The 16,173-nt window shown below is 34.6% G+C and overlaps 3 protein-coding genes and 1 pseudogene across 9 annotated transcripts in view; 2 read left to right on the top strand and 2 right to left on the bottom strand.

The window, feature by feature from the left end:
* Nucleotides 1-16,173, top strand: part of LOC104759193 (mitochondrial import receptor subunit TOM40-1-like) — a 58,348-nt gene that overhangs the window by 2,432 nt on the left and 39,743 nt on the right. Inside the window, exons 6-8 of the mRNA XM_087495253.1 lie at nt 1-63; nt 212-316; nt 453-521. Of these exons, the coding sequence (XP_087351379.1) occupies nt 1-63; nt 212-316; nt 453-521 (237 nt within the window). The remainder of the gene's footprint in view (nt 64-211; nt 317-452; nt 522-16,173) is intronic.
* Nucleotides 1,060-2,839, bottom strand: LOC104755551 (F-box protein PP2-A12). The gene is given in 4 exon segments (XM_010477948.2): nt 1,060-1,294; nt 1,296-1,686; nt 1,884-2,002; nt 2,239-2,839. Coding segments are annotated over 4 exon segments (894 nt in total). The 5' UTR covers nt 2,590-2,839; the 3' UTR covers nt 1,060-1,261.
* Nucleotides 6,606-7,995, bottom strand: LOC109129870 (F-box/LRR-repeat/kelch-repeat protein At1g09650 pseudogene; annotated as a pseudogene).
* LOC104755549 (uncharacterized) lies at nt 10,049-13,240 on the top strand. Of its 7 annotated transcripts, none has more exons than XR_015586777.1 (14): nt 10,049-10,294; nt 10,393-10,440; nt 10,539-10,599; nt 10,709-10,741; nt 10,882-11,006; nt 11,237-11,371; nt 11,493-11,569; nt 11,662-11,918; nt 12,019-12,121; nt 12,213-12,384; nt 12,496-12,553; nt 12,646-12,731; nt 12,824-12,880; nt 13,016-13,240. XR_015586777.1 is itself a non-coding variant. In XM_087495278.1 (14 exons), the coding sequence occupies exons 1-14, from the start codon at nt 10,117-10,119 to the stop codon at nt 13,193-13,195; spliced, it is 1,530 nt and encodes a 509-aa protein (XP_087351404.1). In that variant the 5' UTR covers nt 10,049-10,116; the 3' UTR covers nt 13,196-13,240. The 7 variants fall into 7 exon arrangements, 6 of the variants coding, with proteins under 6 accessions (XP_087351404.1, XP_087351406.1, XP_087351405.1 ...); XM_087495278.1 differs by having other exon boundaries at nt 10,683-10,741; nt 10,902-11,006; nt 11,662-11,917; nt 12,064-12,121; XM_087495280.1 differs by having other exon boundaries at nt 12,074-12,121.

Genomic DNA, 16,173 nt, shown 5'->3' on the forward strand with positions numbered 1-16,173 from the left:
GCTCTAAACTATAGAGCTCAACTGGAACTTAAGAATACTGACCTACTTGCAACATATTTCCAGGTAAATTTGCTACTCTCAGTTTGTTTTAATAAGCTTTTTAATACGTCAATAACAATTAGCTTACAAATACAAAATATACTGTTTGCATTATCTTTAATGAAAAAGTGGTTTTTATTATTATTATTGCAACTAATTTTTTTCTGTACAGCGTGTGACACCCCGTCTATCTTTGGGTGGTCATGTCTACAATTTCGGTGTGCCTAAACAGTGGGGTGTGGGTCATGCTGCAAGATACGAGACCGATGATAAGATGGTAATGCTTCTACTCAGTCAGCTTATCAGAGATCGCTCATGGATTGAAAATTTGGATCATATTTTATATTGGTGAATTCTTCTTCTACTGTTTATTGTATTGATCATGTTGACAACTTTTCTTTATTAACTAACAGATCGCCGCTGCTTTCGTTGATATCTCGGGTCTTGTATTTATGAACTATGCTCATAAGATCTCAAAGAAGGTAATGGCCCATTCGCAGTTAATTATATTTTTAAGCTCGATGAGATAATAATAATCATGACACATAATATGTATTTTTTTTTTCTCATAATCAGGTTTCACTCATTACTGATTTTGAATACGAGTGCTTTTCAAGATATGTTAAAGCTAGTGTTGGGTGTGTGACTGCAATTATGGACAGGTAAATAATATTGCTATTTTTTTTTTTTTTAGATTTGAAGGGAACTGATGAAAACAATGTCTTTACTTTATAAATCCGTTTTAATAATATTATGAGCTTTTTGTTTCAGTCTCGTGTCCAGGGAAAGATTGATTCAAACGGTGTTGTATATGCCCATCTTACAAAAAAATTAAATATGGGACTCGAGTATCAACTATCTGCCACTTTGGATCATATGAACAAGGATTACAAGCTTGGTTTGTTCTTAAATTATGGTTAAGAACTGCAGATAATATGCGGTTACTAAAGAGGAGGACTACTAGAAACTCTTTTTCTTTCTTTGTGTGTGTTGGATCATTGTTTCCGTTAGATTCAGATATTGAATTGTAACCCAAGATTATTTTAGTTTCATAACCAGTATACATATCATTACAGTCTTGCAACTTCAAAACTCAATTAAGTTAACAAAACAAAAGCTCTCTAAAAAAAGAAGCACTAAAACTACATCTATAGAAAGGCTTAAAGAACTGCATTAAAAACCTGCTTTAACCCTCTCACTAAACCCGGATCCAGTTGAAGCATTAAAAGCGCTTCAACTGGCTTTTACACGAGCTTTGGGTATACGACTGCAGAGTCTAGAGATAACCCGCCTTTGGTATGTGTACAATCGATCTGAGTCATCGAAAACTTAATCTTTGTCGATGACTTATTCGATTCCCGGACAACAAAGTCTCCAGCGTGGTAGTGAGTCCAGTTTCCTCGCTCAGTTAACATGCATTGAGATGAGGAATGTTGACCATCTTCTGTCCAGAGTTGAAACCGAACCGGTTTAATGTCCCAACCATGAACTTGTTCTGTGTTACAGACCCGTCGACCAAACCATTTCCCTGACCGGCCTAGTTGAAGCTTAAAGAAGATGCTGTAAGTTCCAACCGGGAATGGGAAATCGATTTCCCCATCAACTTCAAACCACCAGATTTGTTGAAGATAAGCCACAGATGAAAACCTACAGAGAAGCAATAATAAAAGATGGTTTACTTTAACAATCGCAGAAACACATAGATCACAGCAACAACTCTGATGGTTTACTTTAAGAAACCACATGGCCAACACACAAATTCAAAGGAAAAGGCATACTTTTAAAGAGCTTGTGTTAGGCAATCGAAACCAAGCACGTTAATAAAACATAGTGAGAAAACTAACCGAGATTCATCAGTGGGGATATGACTCCAATATCTACGATCATCAATGCCTGTAATGGACAATCCTTTAGCTGAAATGGATAGACAAACACCACTGGTTCGTTTGTCTATCCACACCTTCTGCGGAATCAATAGAATTTTCATAAATACATAGCTTCTGGATCAAACAAGCTGAGCAAATTTGATTTTGAGATTATACTACTAGTGAAGCAAAATTGAACTCAAAAACTCGTTTATGAGAATCCCAATATGAAAAAGTTTCCATTTTTAGAAAAATAAATCCCAAATCGTTTGCCTCTGAAAACCCTAATTTGTCCAAAGAAAAAGATACAGAGAGGGTTTAGAAGAGAAAGTACCTTGGTGCCGTCATCAAATGAGTTAATCCTGGAGAGACAAGTATAAAGGTGTCTCTTTTGCAAATTTTCCGGGAAACCACCAAGGATTTTCTCGAGAAGAGCTCTGTAATTCGGAGGAAGCTTCGATTCCCAGACGCAATCAGCCCAAGAAGCGCCGCGGAATGCTCTGTTGAGCTTCGAGAATCTGCAGATCTCAACGGGATCCAAATTCTCAACAATCATAGCCACACAACCCTCTGGCAAATCTCCTAAACCAAGCTTCAATAGATCCCCATCCGCAAAACAAGAAGACGACGACGATGAAGAAGAAGAAGACGAATCCTTGTGAAGACCAGAGTGAGCCACACCCATCTAAAACCCTTTCGACGAGATCTAAAAAAAAAATCTAAAGTGGGTTTTGTGAAGATGGTGTCTTCTTGAATCTTAAGAAAAAGGAAGGTTTCGAAATTTCAAGACTTCTTCGTCTTTTTCGCACGCGAAAAAAGGAAAGGAATCAAAAGTTTTTTTTTTTTACTCTCAAGAACAGAGCAATTAAAAGATTAAAGAAGAAAGGTTTTGGTTGGTGGTGGTGACAGAGAGAAGAAGACAATATTGGACGGGTGACGCAAAAGACATGTGGATCGTGTAATAAATATAAACGGATTTTGAGATACTGTCTTAATTTAAAAGCTGTTTGGATTGGTTTGTTCAAAAAAAATACAGTTGGATTGGATGTTGAATTTTGTTTTCTTGTCCGTTACATTACACCTTATTGTTTTTCTTTATTTCATGAGTTGTGTAACTTGTAAGAATCATATGAGTTGTAAACTTGTAAGAACCATATCACACAAAAAAAACCAATTATAATATCCAAATCCTTACCCATTTGAGATTTTCAGTTATAATTTTCTGTTATACCTAATCCACAAAATGTCAACGAGAATCTGTTTTATCCTTTTTGTATAAACATGTAGATTGCATTGTCATTTTAATACTAACGTATACACGATCGTTGTGGATATTATTTTTGTGTAGTAAAAGTATTATTATTATGATGTATGGTACGTAAAACATGTTTCTTGTAATTTGATTAGTCGTACCTTATGAAACAAGAGATCCGACCACATTAATTATATCTTTGTCTCTAATAGTATTTAGTTCTCAGCATCATTTTGTATTCGACCATCCCATTGGCAATCGTATGATAAGCTTAAATTTCACAATTGATGTTTACGTTGCAAGTTGAGATATCCATTTGCTGATAGTGAATATGAGTTGTCAACATGAGTCTTGTGACACAAACAAAAAAAAAGTGCGCATTAAGATATTTTGAAGATATTATTATTCGACGCTTTGTAAGATTACCTCTCCTAATGCATATACGAAGACTGAAAATATCTAAACATCATTGCTGTACTCTTTTTGTTTGATAAGAAGAACCTTAGATATTTTGTTCCTCCTATCAGATTAATGTCAGAAGAAAAGAAAAAAAAAAAAGAAAAAAAAAAAACATTTGCTTCTGTCGGTGATGGAAAGGGGTTACACTCTGCATAACTACAAAACACACCTAGTTAGATTCTTGACAGCATTTGGAGAGTTCTAGAAACGTTTTGACATACTCACATACATATATGTGCTTATCAGAGAGCATGATAGGGTCAGAAATTACTAATCTGATGATGCAAATACCTCGAATAATTTTCCCTGTTTATGGGCTGACTTGAAGTCAAGGCCCACTCTTATGGAAAGCGGGCCCAATACTCTATTTTGCCAACATAGAAACTAGTATCGAACAAAGCCACATGCATTGATAGAGAAACGGTCGATGAAAGAAGCAAAGATGACACCATATATTATGCATTGATTGACAGACAATAATAAACAGACTTATAGGAAATAGATATCAAACGGTGGAAACAAAGAAAGATTTAAGAAATCTATACTATTAAAGCAGAAGTACTCTCTAGAGTAAAAATGGACCATAACTTAGTTTTGGTAGGTTTTTCATTAAAAATGATTAGAGAATCACAAAATTTAATCTAACTAACCTATAGTTTCGATTTTGACAAATGACGAAAATGCCCTCGGTCGATTACTTAAAAAAAAACGGGTCGGGACGCGGATCCTTAAAAAAACCGACAATAGAAGGAAAATAACCACCGGATCTGTTTGTGTTCGAGAATAATATTTTTCGGATCCAGTTTATTATTTAATTCAAGATTAGTTAATTAAGATCCCAAACAAACCCATTCGTTATAGGCAAACACTCTGATTTCATAAATTTTAATACCGAAGAATTTGAATATTTACTTAATTACCGAAACATATCATAACAAATATTAATTTATAAGGAAATTTTTCTGATTCAGTTAAAATCTTATAAAACGAATATTCAAGTTACCATATTTTGTTTAATTCCTTGATTTCCGATGTTACAATTATGAACTAATCTTTTACGATCAAATTTTCAAAGGAATATTCGTTTATCAGTTGTAACGAATCAAGCAAGTAAATATATTTTGCGTATATTCCTGATATCAAATCTTAACTTATAAGTGATAACCTAAATCAATGAATTGTAACTATAAATATATTGAGAACTTTCTATTGGATTATTATACTAAAATAACGATTTTTACTTCGTTACACAAAATGATGGCTCTACCCCTATCTTACACTCCTTTGAAAGACCTAAAACCATACAAAAACGCTTGGCGTATTCAAGTCAAAATTCTCCACAGTTGGAAAATGAATACCGCTAAACTTGGTGAATCACTCGAACTAATTCTCCCTGACGAAACAGTATGTATTTTAAGTATAGATTTATTATTCTTTTGCTAATATATTAATATCAATTCATTCTAAGAGTATTTTTTTGTTTTATATAGGGTGACAAAATAGGAGCTTCTATCAGAAAGGATCATATCAAAAAGTTTGAATCTGAATTGAAGCCTGGATCTTGGAAAGTTATATCAACTTTTGGTTTGAATCTCTGTACATCCTACTTGCGTCCTTCTCTTATTAAGTATAAGATTAGTACCAGATATGGTACCACAATTATTCCTTCTGAAAATGTATCTGATGATCATTACCTATCATTCACATCGTTTGATAGTATACTTGCTGGAAATCTTGACAAAAATCTCTTGCTAGGTAATTTCATAATACATATATTTTGTTACTAATTTACAAAGATGATTTTATTAATAGTTGCATTATTTATATTTACAGACGTTATTGGTCAAGTAGTCAGTTCTGGAGGTTTAGAAGAAATCACAAGTCGTAACAACATTACCAGGAAGAAAATTGAGTTTGAGATAAGAGACACTGAGTAATATTATAAATCTAAATATATTTTTAGATTTTTTTTGTTCATAACAAAAATAATATATATATTTTCATGCTTATACATTATACTATTTAAAATCTATTTTATATAGATTTTCATGCTTATACTTTATACTATTTTAATATAATCTATGTCTGTTAAAATTCTTATTTAGGGATAAACGATTATCATGTACTCTATGGGAAACCTACGCTGAAGCTTTAGATCGTGCTATCAATGATTCAAGTGATGGAATGGTTATGTGTTTCCTACGCTTTGTTAAACAAAACAGCTATAAAGGTAACAGTACGCATAATATTTATACATTTAATTTCTAGGGCACAGAATATTTATCAAAAGTATTTTTAGAAAACATTTAACTACTGTATCATATTTATATTTCATTTCAGAAAAACGATACATTGAGATGCTTTCGATTCTTCTATCTTGATGATCAATCCTCAGTTACCAGAGATGGAGGCTTTTCAGAACATGTAAATTCAAATAGCTATGAAATTATTAATCAACAATATGTTTCATTATGATTTACTATTCCTCTTTTTCATTTTAGTCTTCCTGCGGATCAATTGGCTTTAACAATTACCAATTCTGGTGGAAAGAGAGTTTATAACCCGTCTGGCTCCAAGAGTGGTCTTGACTTTCCTTTGCAAATGATTGCTGACGTACTTGCTGAAACAGAGGTATTTTACATTTATTAATAGTCTAACAATATATTAACATAATCTATTTTGGAAAATGTATGAGTTATAAGCTTAAGGATGTAATATTATTTTGATAGGTAGGAAAATGTAGAATCGCATGTACTATTTCAGCAATCGATACAGATTGGGGTTGGTTCTACATTAGCTGTCGAAAGTGTAATAAGAAGGTTGATAAAGAGGACCTGTCAATTAAAGTGGAAGATGTTAAGAAACCAAGCAAACCAATATATTACTCAAATATTTTAACATTTAAATCTTCTTAACATTATATCCATCATCTTCTTAACATTTAAATCTAATTTTTTTTTTAATTTTATTTTAGGGAAAACGAATTGAAGCTAAACTCCAAAGTCATATCCTCTTACATAGCTACTATTCAATATTGCGGTGTCTCTGTTTCCGTAGAAGCTATATTATGCAAAGTACCGACATACTATGTTTTTTATATCCAAATTAACACTATATAAACTTAGAAAATAAGTTTAAGTATATAAATCAAGAAAAAGGAAAATTACAAAAACAAATTACTAACAAAAAATAAATACCCGTGCTGTAGCACGGGGTATCCGCTAGTAGAGATTAAACTCTGGAAATAACAAACAGGATGAATGGTGGAGAAATCACGAAAAACAAGATCATATGTTTTGGTTTCGAGATCAAGTTCCACCAGTGCTTCCCTTAGCTCACGACAGTAAAACAACAACTTCTTCTTCCCATCGAAAAGTGCTAGTGGCAAGAGCGCGCATAGTTGTGTACCAAACCATTGAGAAGAAGATGTAGCCAGATCAATGGAAAACATTTTGTGCCATTTCTTATTGGCTGAATTGAAAGACCATATCACTTGGTTGGGCCACTTCCTCTCCGAAACGCACAAGCGGTTGTCGAGGTCGCACATAACTATATCGAATTCATTAGCATTGGCAACAAAGGGAGCTTTACAGATGACTTGAAAGGCTTCGGTGTAAAGATCCAAGGATAAAATTTCGGTTTCCTCGCACTCGGTGAACCAATGAAGCGAGCCATCTACACAGACAGGCTCGGGGTAAGCAACAATCCGATAAGGAGCAGCGGGAGAAACAGACCTCCAAGCGTTGGTGCTAAAGTCGAAAACCTCGCATGTAGTACCGTTGTCTAGGCCAATCTCTGAAGAGTTGTATAGCCAAACGGGCTTGTATGTGCCAGTGATTTTGTCTTTACCAAAACCAAGACTAGGGACCACGTAAAGAAGGTCGTAACTATACGACCTAAGTCGAACATGAGTTGTTGTTGTAGCTTACAGAGAGGGAGAGGCCGATACCATCTAGTGGTTGGGTTGACCACAAAACCGGGTTTGCGGTAATTGTAGAGACAAACGAGACCGTCACAGCTATTATAGGAAACGAAGAATCGGGTGTTATCCGTCTCCTAAGGAGTAGGAATATTGACCGATGATGATGAATCCAACACCAGTCTTCTTAGAGATTGTATAACCGGGTAATAAATATCATCATCATCATCATCGTCCTCCTCAGGAAATAAAGAGACCATGAGAACATCTGGATTACATTGCTGACGATGTGTCAACTGTCTTCGTTGGAAGTATAAAGATTCGATCGTTGTTTTCCATTGTTTCGATACACCCTTGAACCTCATCAGAGAATCCACATCAAGTCTCTCTAGGATGTGCTCTACGACGTCGTGGTGCAGCCATTCCAATATACTCGAGCACCGTTGCTTTTTTCTTGACATTGTTGTTGAGAAGACCCGACCCTTGATGATGATGATAGATAAAAAGAGGCTTATTTATAAATAAATAAATAAATAAAAAAACAGGAAAACAGGAAAAAGCAAAACTTTATAATTTCCTTTTTCTCAAGGAAACAGAGGATCTCTTAGACCATGTGCAACGGCGTACACTTTGATCGTCCCTCGGTTTTTTCTGATTTTAAATAAATCAAAAAAAGCTTAATATCAAAGCAACGATTCTTATTTTGGGACGTTTTTCGTCCGTCCACTTGGACACGTGGTTTATTGTGATTGGTAGTAGAATTTTGCTAGAGTTAAAACAAAACAATTTCGCGAGAGAAGGTTGTCGACTTCTTTCTTCTATCTAGACGGCGACGATTTCCCGAAACCGATCCTCTCCATGTAAGCCCTTGCTCCTCTTCTCTCTCTCAAATCCAATCCCCTCTCTGTTTCCCTCTATCTTCTCCCTCTCAATCTTCCTTCATCTCTTGCCCTTTCGTTTGGTTCACTAGCTTTCTCTATATCATCTGATACCCTTTCGTTAGCAAAAGCGGTGGTGGTGCTTCTACTTATTATTCCGACGATTTCGATAGAGATTGGATCCATAAAGTTGTTCAGAATGATCTGTGGGATGATCCCGGAATCGAAAAGCTTCTTGATTTGACATCAGCTCCAATTTGGGTTTTGGTTGAATTGAAAGAAGACCCGAAATTAGCTTTCAAATTCTTCAAATGGTCGATGAACCGTGATGGGTTTAAGCACACCTTAGAATCGTACTGTATAGTAGCTCACATTCTGTTTTGTGCTAGAATGTATTACGATGCTAATAGTATCCTTAGAGAGATGGTTTTGTCTAAGAAGGCTGATGAATCTTCGGACTGCTATGTTTTTGATTTTCTGTGATCTACGAGGAATGTGTGTGTTCCTGGTTTTGGAGTGTTTGATGCTTTGTTTAGTGTTTTGATTGATTTAGGAATGCTTGAGGAAGCTTTCCTGTGTTTCTCAAAGATGAAGAGATTTAAGGTTTTCCCAAAAACCAGGTCTTGCAATGGTTTATTGCATACATTTGATCCCGTCAGCACCAGAAAACGTGGATGGAAAACGACTGATTACACCTCAGGTTAGAATTTTTCCAAAGCACACAACAAACATCATCTGTTTCTCTACCTAGCACCGTAGTTTAACGTTCCTTTTCACCAAAACATAGATACAAGGCAACCGAGGATTGACCCGGCAACGCAACAAGGATTTATTAATAGAAGGTATACCACACTTTTTCTGATTCTTTACATCTCGTGGTACAGGCTTAAGGGACAAACATCAACTGCACACACAAAAACTCTGTTAGTTGCGCATTTTCTCCTAGTTGGAAAATCAAAGAAAAGAAAAGAAAAACAAGATTTGGTTTCTTTACTGAATCATGCAGAAGAGGAAGCCAGAATCGTTGAGGAGTAGAAGGGCTCTTCATTAGCTGCAGTCATTCAAATGGCATTAATTTCCAATAACTCAGAGGAGAAAAAAATGAGTTAAGAGAGAGATGTTGTACTACACACCGATACAAGTCTCTCCACGGCTTCATGAGCTACATCTATACTTTTTCCATCATGGACTAGCTTCAGTGATCTCTTGAAATCTCTATACCTTCAATATATGGAGATTAATAATGTTGGGGCAGAGTTTTACCAAAAAAACAAGTCATTTGCAAAGAGAGTGAGAGATGATTAATACTTGTAAAGAAAGTCGAGACCACCAGAGATCTTTGATTCCGAGCCCAGCAACTCGATCAGGCCTTCCCATTGCTGCATGTATGAAATGTAACAATATCATCTAGTGCACAGGTAGAAACAAACAGTGGTGTTTGTATGTCAATGTTAATGTTATAACAATGTTAATGTTATAACAATGTTAATGTTAAATTTATGTTAATTTGTATGTTAATGTTAATTTTTGTAACTTTTAAAATATTATTATTTTATTTAGGGGACTAAATACAAATAAACACCAATGCTCATACTTAAAATAAGAACCTTTCAAAATAATACTATTAAATTTGGGGACCAAAATTGGTCCCTAACCAATGCCCATGCTCTTATTCTGTCTCTCCTAGACCTAAACTCTGATTATATGGCAGACGTCGGAGGAGATATGGCAGAGAAGGAGCTTGAGAAGCCGACTTACGGGTTCTGGATTTGGGTTATGGGTTCCGTGATTCTCCGATTATTCTTTATCTTTTTCTTCCCGGAAAACTTCAAACTATCTTCCCGTCCGGAGGTCTCCACACCTCTCACAAGCGTTCGCCGCCGTATCGTCTCTCACTCTCATCTTAGTCTCTCAACCATCTCGAGTTTTCGCTTTAACAGTTTCTCTCTGTTCGTTTTTTTTTTTTCTTTGAATGTTCAGTTGCTGAAGGTTACTGGTTGAAGCAGTCATCGATGTCACCATACGCAGGTTTTGTGATTTTGTCTCCTACATTATGGGATTTGAAATTCTAACGATTTATGGAAGTTGAATTCGTATTCCTTTGTTCTTTTGTTTCTCCTGTGCAGGATCAATGTATCATGGATCTCCATTGCTGCTCTCTGTTCTCGGTCCGCTCACTAGTCAAAGGTAGTGACTTTAATCTATTTAAAGTTTGATTCTTGAGTTGAGTTTCCGAGGGTTCCTGCATTGTATCGTTTGAGCCAAATTAGAACTGGTTTTGATTTGGATGATGCAGGATTGAAGGGCAATCGAGTCATCATTTGTGCAGGTAATAATGCTATTACATTGTAGAAGAGGTTGATTACGAAATTGTAGAAGTGATTAAGAATTGTAAATTTGTGATCTTGATGGAGAGACATTATCCGTTTTTGTTCTTGTCTTGATACCAACCAGCTTCTCTGGATACAGCTTGGTTTTTGTTTTTGCAGATATACTTAGTGCATTGCTTCTTCGAGCTATTGGTCATAAGCTTCAAAAGACTTGCAGAATGAATTTGAAGCGACTTGGCGTTCTCAGGCCATCAGGGGGCAGAGGTAACTAAGTTATTCAACAAAGTCAGAGTGTTGTCTTTCTTTCTTATACAAAGTTAAAACTAGGTAGTACAAGATATGAACTACAATTGTTTTGGGAACCAATGTTTATCTATAGGTCTTATTCCCGGTGTACATTTATATATGGGTGTGAACTGTGAAGTTTGTTAATGTATACAAAAGCATAGTTCTTTTTCATTCTTTCTGATCTCTCTTTTTCCTTTTTCCCTCAGGGATCCTCCCTTGTGGAGATATTGCTGCCCTTGTGTACTTGTGGAATCCTTTCACAATACTTTCTTGTGTTGGGTTATCAACTTCCCCAATAGAAAACTTGGCTGTCATTGTATCGCTTTACGGAGCAGTTACTCGTAAGCAATTGTTGGAAACTTGTCTTTGTATCTATATCTTGGATAAAGAAACCTGCTTTGATTTGTACTAATCTCATCTCTTTGGTTCTTCTTCTCAAACATTGTCTTCTACATTTGTTAGGAAGAGTTCCCCTGGCTGCATTTGGGTTAATCATAGCCACACATTTGTCTCTTTATCCAGCAAGTTTGGCAATTCCAGTACGCATAAATCTCATTTCCTTTTTCATTTAATTCTGTATCTCAAGTTTCTCCAGGGTATCAGATTTTCATCTCTCTTGTGTTTCCTTCAGTTGATCTTACTGTTGGGATATGGTTTAGATGCCCCTCCTTTAAAAATTTTCCTTCATTCAAGAGATCGAGGAGTTGAGACTGGATCAACCTTTGATGTTTCTAAACAAGACAAATTGACTCGAACTACACAACTTCCCTTTTTATGGAGAACAGTCTTGCATTTCGTATTCTGGTTATTATTGTTGTCGATCTGTCTCTTGGTTTTATGTAGCTTATCATTGAAACAATATGGTGGGCTTGAGGAGATGTTCAAAAGGTACCACTTATCTGCCAAATTTCAATTTATGTAATACAGGAGCAGACCTTGATTTCTCTATAAGTTAGGTTTCCAAGTTACATCATTATTACTATTTCAGTATACTGATGCTGCAACGTGTTTGTGCCTTGTGTTTCCTGTTGTGGGACATATAGTTTCATTCTGAGTATCGAAGATTTGTCACCAAACATTGGTGTCTTTTGGTAAGTCTAAGGGGTCACATCTTTGTGGAGCGTTTCTTCTAGTTTCTGGTATATCTTCACATATATATCCACCTTCTATCTCATCTTTCAGGTACTTCTTCGCAGAAGCCTTTGAGTTTTCTAGAAACTATCTCCTGATAGTTTTCAACTTATATATTCTGCTTACGTCGCTACCACCGTTAGCCTTCCGATTTAAACATCGGCCCTGCTTCCTTGCTTTCGCTTATTTAGTCATGTCCTCGATTATTAAATCTTATCCTTCAGTAAGTATTTTTAGCTAGCTTCACTATGAAACGATATTTGTACCTTTCTTGAAAAGCTTTTCTGTTCATATCATCTTGAATCTTGAATCTGTATCTTAATCTCATCACTAGGGTGGAGATGCAGCTTTATACTTGAGTTTATGGGCATTGTTTGTCAATGAATTATCAGGTAATAAAACAAAAACCTTCTCTTTTCTTTCAGTACGTTCTTGAACACTCGTGAGCTTTTCACTTCTAACTAGGCATCTGTGTTAATGTTAGCCATGAACAACTTGTTCTTTATATTATGTGGACATATTGGATTTTCGCTTCTCAGCCCTGTGGTGCACAACATCTGGATATGGAGGGTAAAGCTTTTAATCCTCAACTCAATTCAATGACAACAAAAACTTTCAAAGAAAACCTTCTGAACTCATTTGTTTTTTTTTTGGCTTTACAGGGAACTGGCAATGCAAACTTCTACTTCGGGAATGCTATAGGCTACGCGGGCTTTCAGGTTAGAAGCCAAAAACTCTGGATTCATTTTTAAGTCCATTTGACTTGTTATTTTGCATTGGAGGGTCTTATACTCTAATCTTAGTAGTTTGGTTGTTTGTTTATGGGTTTGGGCTGTATTTTTATTCTTCTTCAGTTTATGTTTGTGGAAGAAAGTGTAAACGCAATGCTCGACCATGACAAGGCGCTGGAGAAAGCTACCTCTAACCATAAACTTGTGACGAAAAGTACACTCTGTGTGTTTTTCTTTGACCATTATTGTAAATATTTCCGATTATGTATGGGTTTCATATACATTATATTTTTATTTTATTGATAAAGATGAGAGGACAAAAAAAAAAAAAGAAACTTCATTTTTGCATATTTTATTTTTTTACAAGAAATTATATAGTAAAATACTGTAAGAAATTACAGAGAGCTACAGAGAATATTATTTGTTGTTAGATGCAATGCAACCCCCCGGGTAATTAAAGTTGGGTGGACCTTATGACAAGTGCAAAATCACGTGGTTTTGAAGTGCGAACAAAACAAATCAGCACTTTTGGAGTTATGAGAGCATCAATCTCATAAGTATATAAAAAATAACTTCTGTTCAAATGAAGAAATCGATGTCATGCAACTACACGTATTCGTTATGTACATATACACGTATGTATGCATAATAAATCAAATGATATTGGTACCAAAAGAAAAAGTCAAATGATATTTCATGTTTCCCTAGGCCCCTGATTTATGACGAAGTTCTTTGGTCATTGCTTACCGCAAATGCCAATTATTTTACTTCGCCCACAATTTTCTTCTCGAGTTGCTAATATTTTTATTCATTAAGAAACACTATAATTGATATCGTGAGACCATATGTTATTAGTGAAATTATTCTAAAAACACTCACCGTTTCAATACACGGAATTATCTTTAGTATAAGAAAATTGAATAATAGCAAAGCTAAGCTGTTGTGTTTTTTGAAGTGTATAATACTCATAATATATAGACACATTCCGCGGTAAAGTTTTTCTAATGGGTTATCTATATTCTAAATATTATAAGAATATCATAGAATCTTCGTTGACTTGATGTAATTAAGTAACAGCGAAATTGCTTACGAAAACAATACAACCAAATTCACGTTGTATCATTAAACAACTCTCGGTTGTCGTTTCTCGTATTGTTTATCTAAATAACTAATGGAGTAATTAATTTATAATTTTCTATGGTTAGATTTATTTAATATAACCGTTTGGCTCGTAGTGCTGCTAGGTTTAGAAGTTTAGTTGAGTTGTATATAAACTATTTTCTCCTAGTTTGGACTTTGGAGACCATCAGATCAGACCTGTTATTGATTTTAAAATATAAAAAAAATAATAATTAAGTTTCATATATAAGTTAATTAATTGGGCATGCATCGTAACTCGTAAGTACAAAATAACTTTATAACTGTATGGCTCAAAATTTATACCGAATAAAAATTAGCGGAAACCTGACAAATCCACTAGACCACTCGTGTTAACGTGGCTTGAAATAATTAAATACAACCAAAAAGATTAAATTTATACGGTAATGCAATCAAAACAAACTAAAAACGAGAAGTAGAGAGACCAAAAATGGTTCGATATGTGACTCCCCCCACGACACGAATGGCGTTTTACTTTTGTGAAAGGTCAAACCCTACGGGGACAAGCAGACACGTACGACCGAATCTGTCTTTTTTTTTGTAGTTTATTTTAACCTAAATTTTTTTTTTTTTGGATTTTAATATAGCAAACATAACATATTTTACCCTTTCACATTTAATTTACCTTGTTGATTAACCACCTTTACTTGTCGTAGCCAAGAGCGTCGTCTGTAATGTTGTGCGTTAAGGCCGTTAAGCTCTTTTTCCTTGGCATACATATTTTCTCTCCATCATGAGAGGTTCAAATATGGTCTACTTAGTCGGCCAGCCACCCCGACATCAAATTTTTAACGCCAAGTTCTTCCCAAAAAGTGAGGTTTTACCGAATTACCTTGTAACTCATCGATAAAAGTTGATTTGTTTTAACACTTTTTTTTTTTTTGAACAAAAGATTTGTTTTATACACATTCAACTATATCCGAGTGAAAGTAATCATTCTTACTTGTTCATTCTTTTGTTTTATATGCTGTATAATACGTATGAAATTAGAACACAATATTGTAGGAGTATAAAAGGCTTGCCCGATGCGTACGGCACAGACAACATTAACGAACTTTCTCCACAATTCTCTCAAATCCTCGTGTAGCTTCAATCATCTTTGATCATAAAGTCTTATTCCTATTTATTAATACTTAATTCTTGATTTATATGCATTTATATTTTGTATTTGCGAGATCGGGCAATATGTTATCCAAATGTTAACTAACTAAGCCTAAAAAGATTTAAACTCGGTTAGATGTTACCACTTTTCAACCACGGTCTACTTATCAATCAAACTGTTGATTCGTTGCTCGATTAATCTAAATTAATGACTAAATGAATATAAATGCATGTTTACACCAGCAAAATATTCAATGAAAATAAAATCTTGCAGTCATGGGAAAGATAAGTAATGACTAATGTATATACCCTTTACGTTTACAAATACCTTTTCAAAGTTAAAAACGTAAGTTCATAACAAGATTACATTTGTAAGAAAACTCCTAAATAACAGCAAAAATTGCAATTAGAAGGATAATATTAATATTTTCAGTACGAAGATATGTACCACGTGGCCAACTTTTTGTGTTCAAAAGCAGCCAATAAGTTCATGCCACGTTATAGAACAGAACATGTATATGACTCAAGTACGCACTCTTAAGCAAAAATACAGTCTTACCAAAGAACAGCTCCGACCAATAACAAATAATTTTCTAGCTCTTTACTTATAATTATTATGATTGGAATTCTTTTATTAAATTCAATCATCAATATTTTCTTGCCATCAAGTTAAAATATTTTAAATCCCCCCATACCGTAATCACAAAAACAAAATATACAAAAACATTGCAAAACAAGCCAATTCGAATCAATATGAGCGACTAGATAATATTAATAATATTTCTAATGCAAATATTATATTTTTGATATAATTGATTTATCTATACCAAAACGAAACGAAGATATTTCCAAACAAAAATATTAGGTGTGGAATTTGTTACTTTAGTTATATATATTATTTTTTGGTAAGCTTACTTTAGTTATATTTAAGCACATAGTATATAATAAGAAAATTTAAAACAAAAACAATTAATAGCTTATTGAGTTGTCCTTTATCTTGGTACATCCCTTTAGACTATCTA

This window comes from Camelina sativa, chromosome 17, assembly GCF_030686135.1.
Source record: "Camelina sativa cultivar CO46 ecotype springtype chromosome 17, ASM3068613v1".
NCBI lineage: Eukaryota > Viridiplantae > Streptophyta > Magnoliopsida > Brassicales > Brassicaceae > Camelina > Camelina sativa.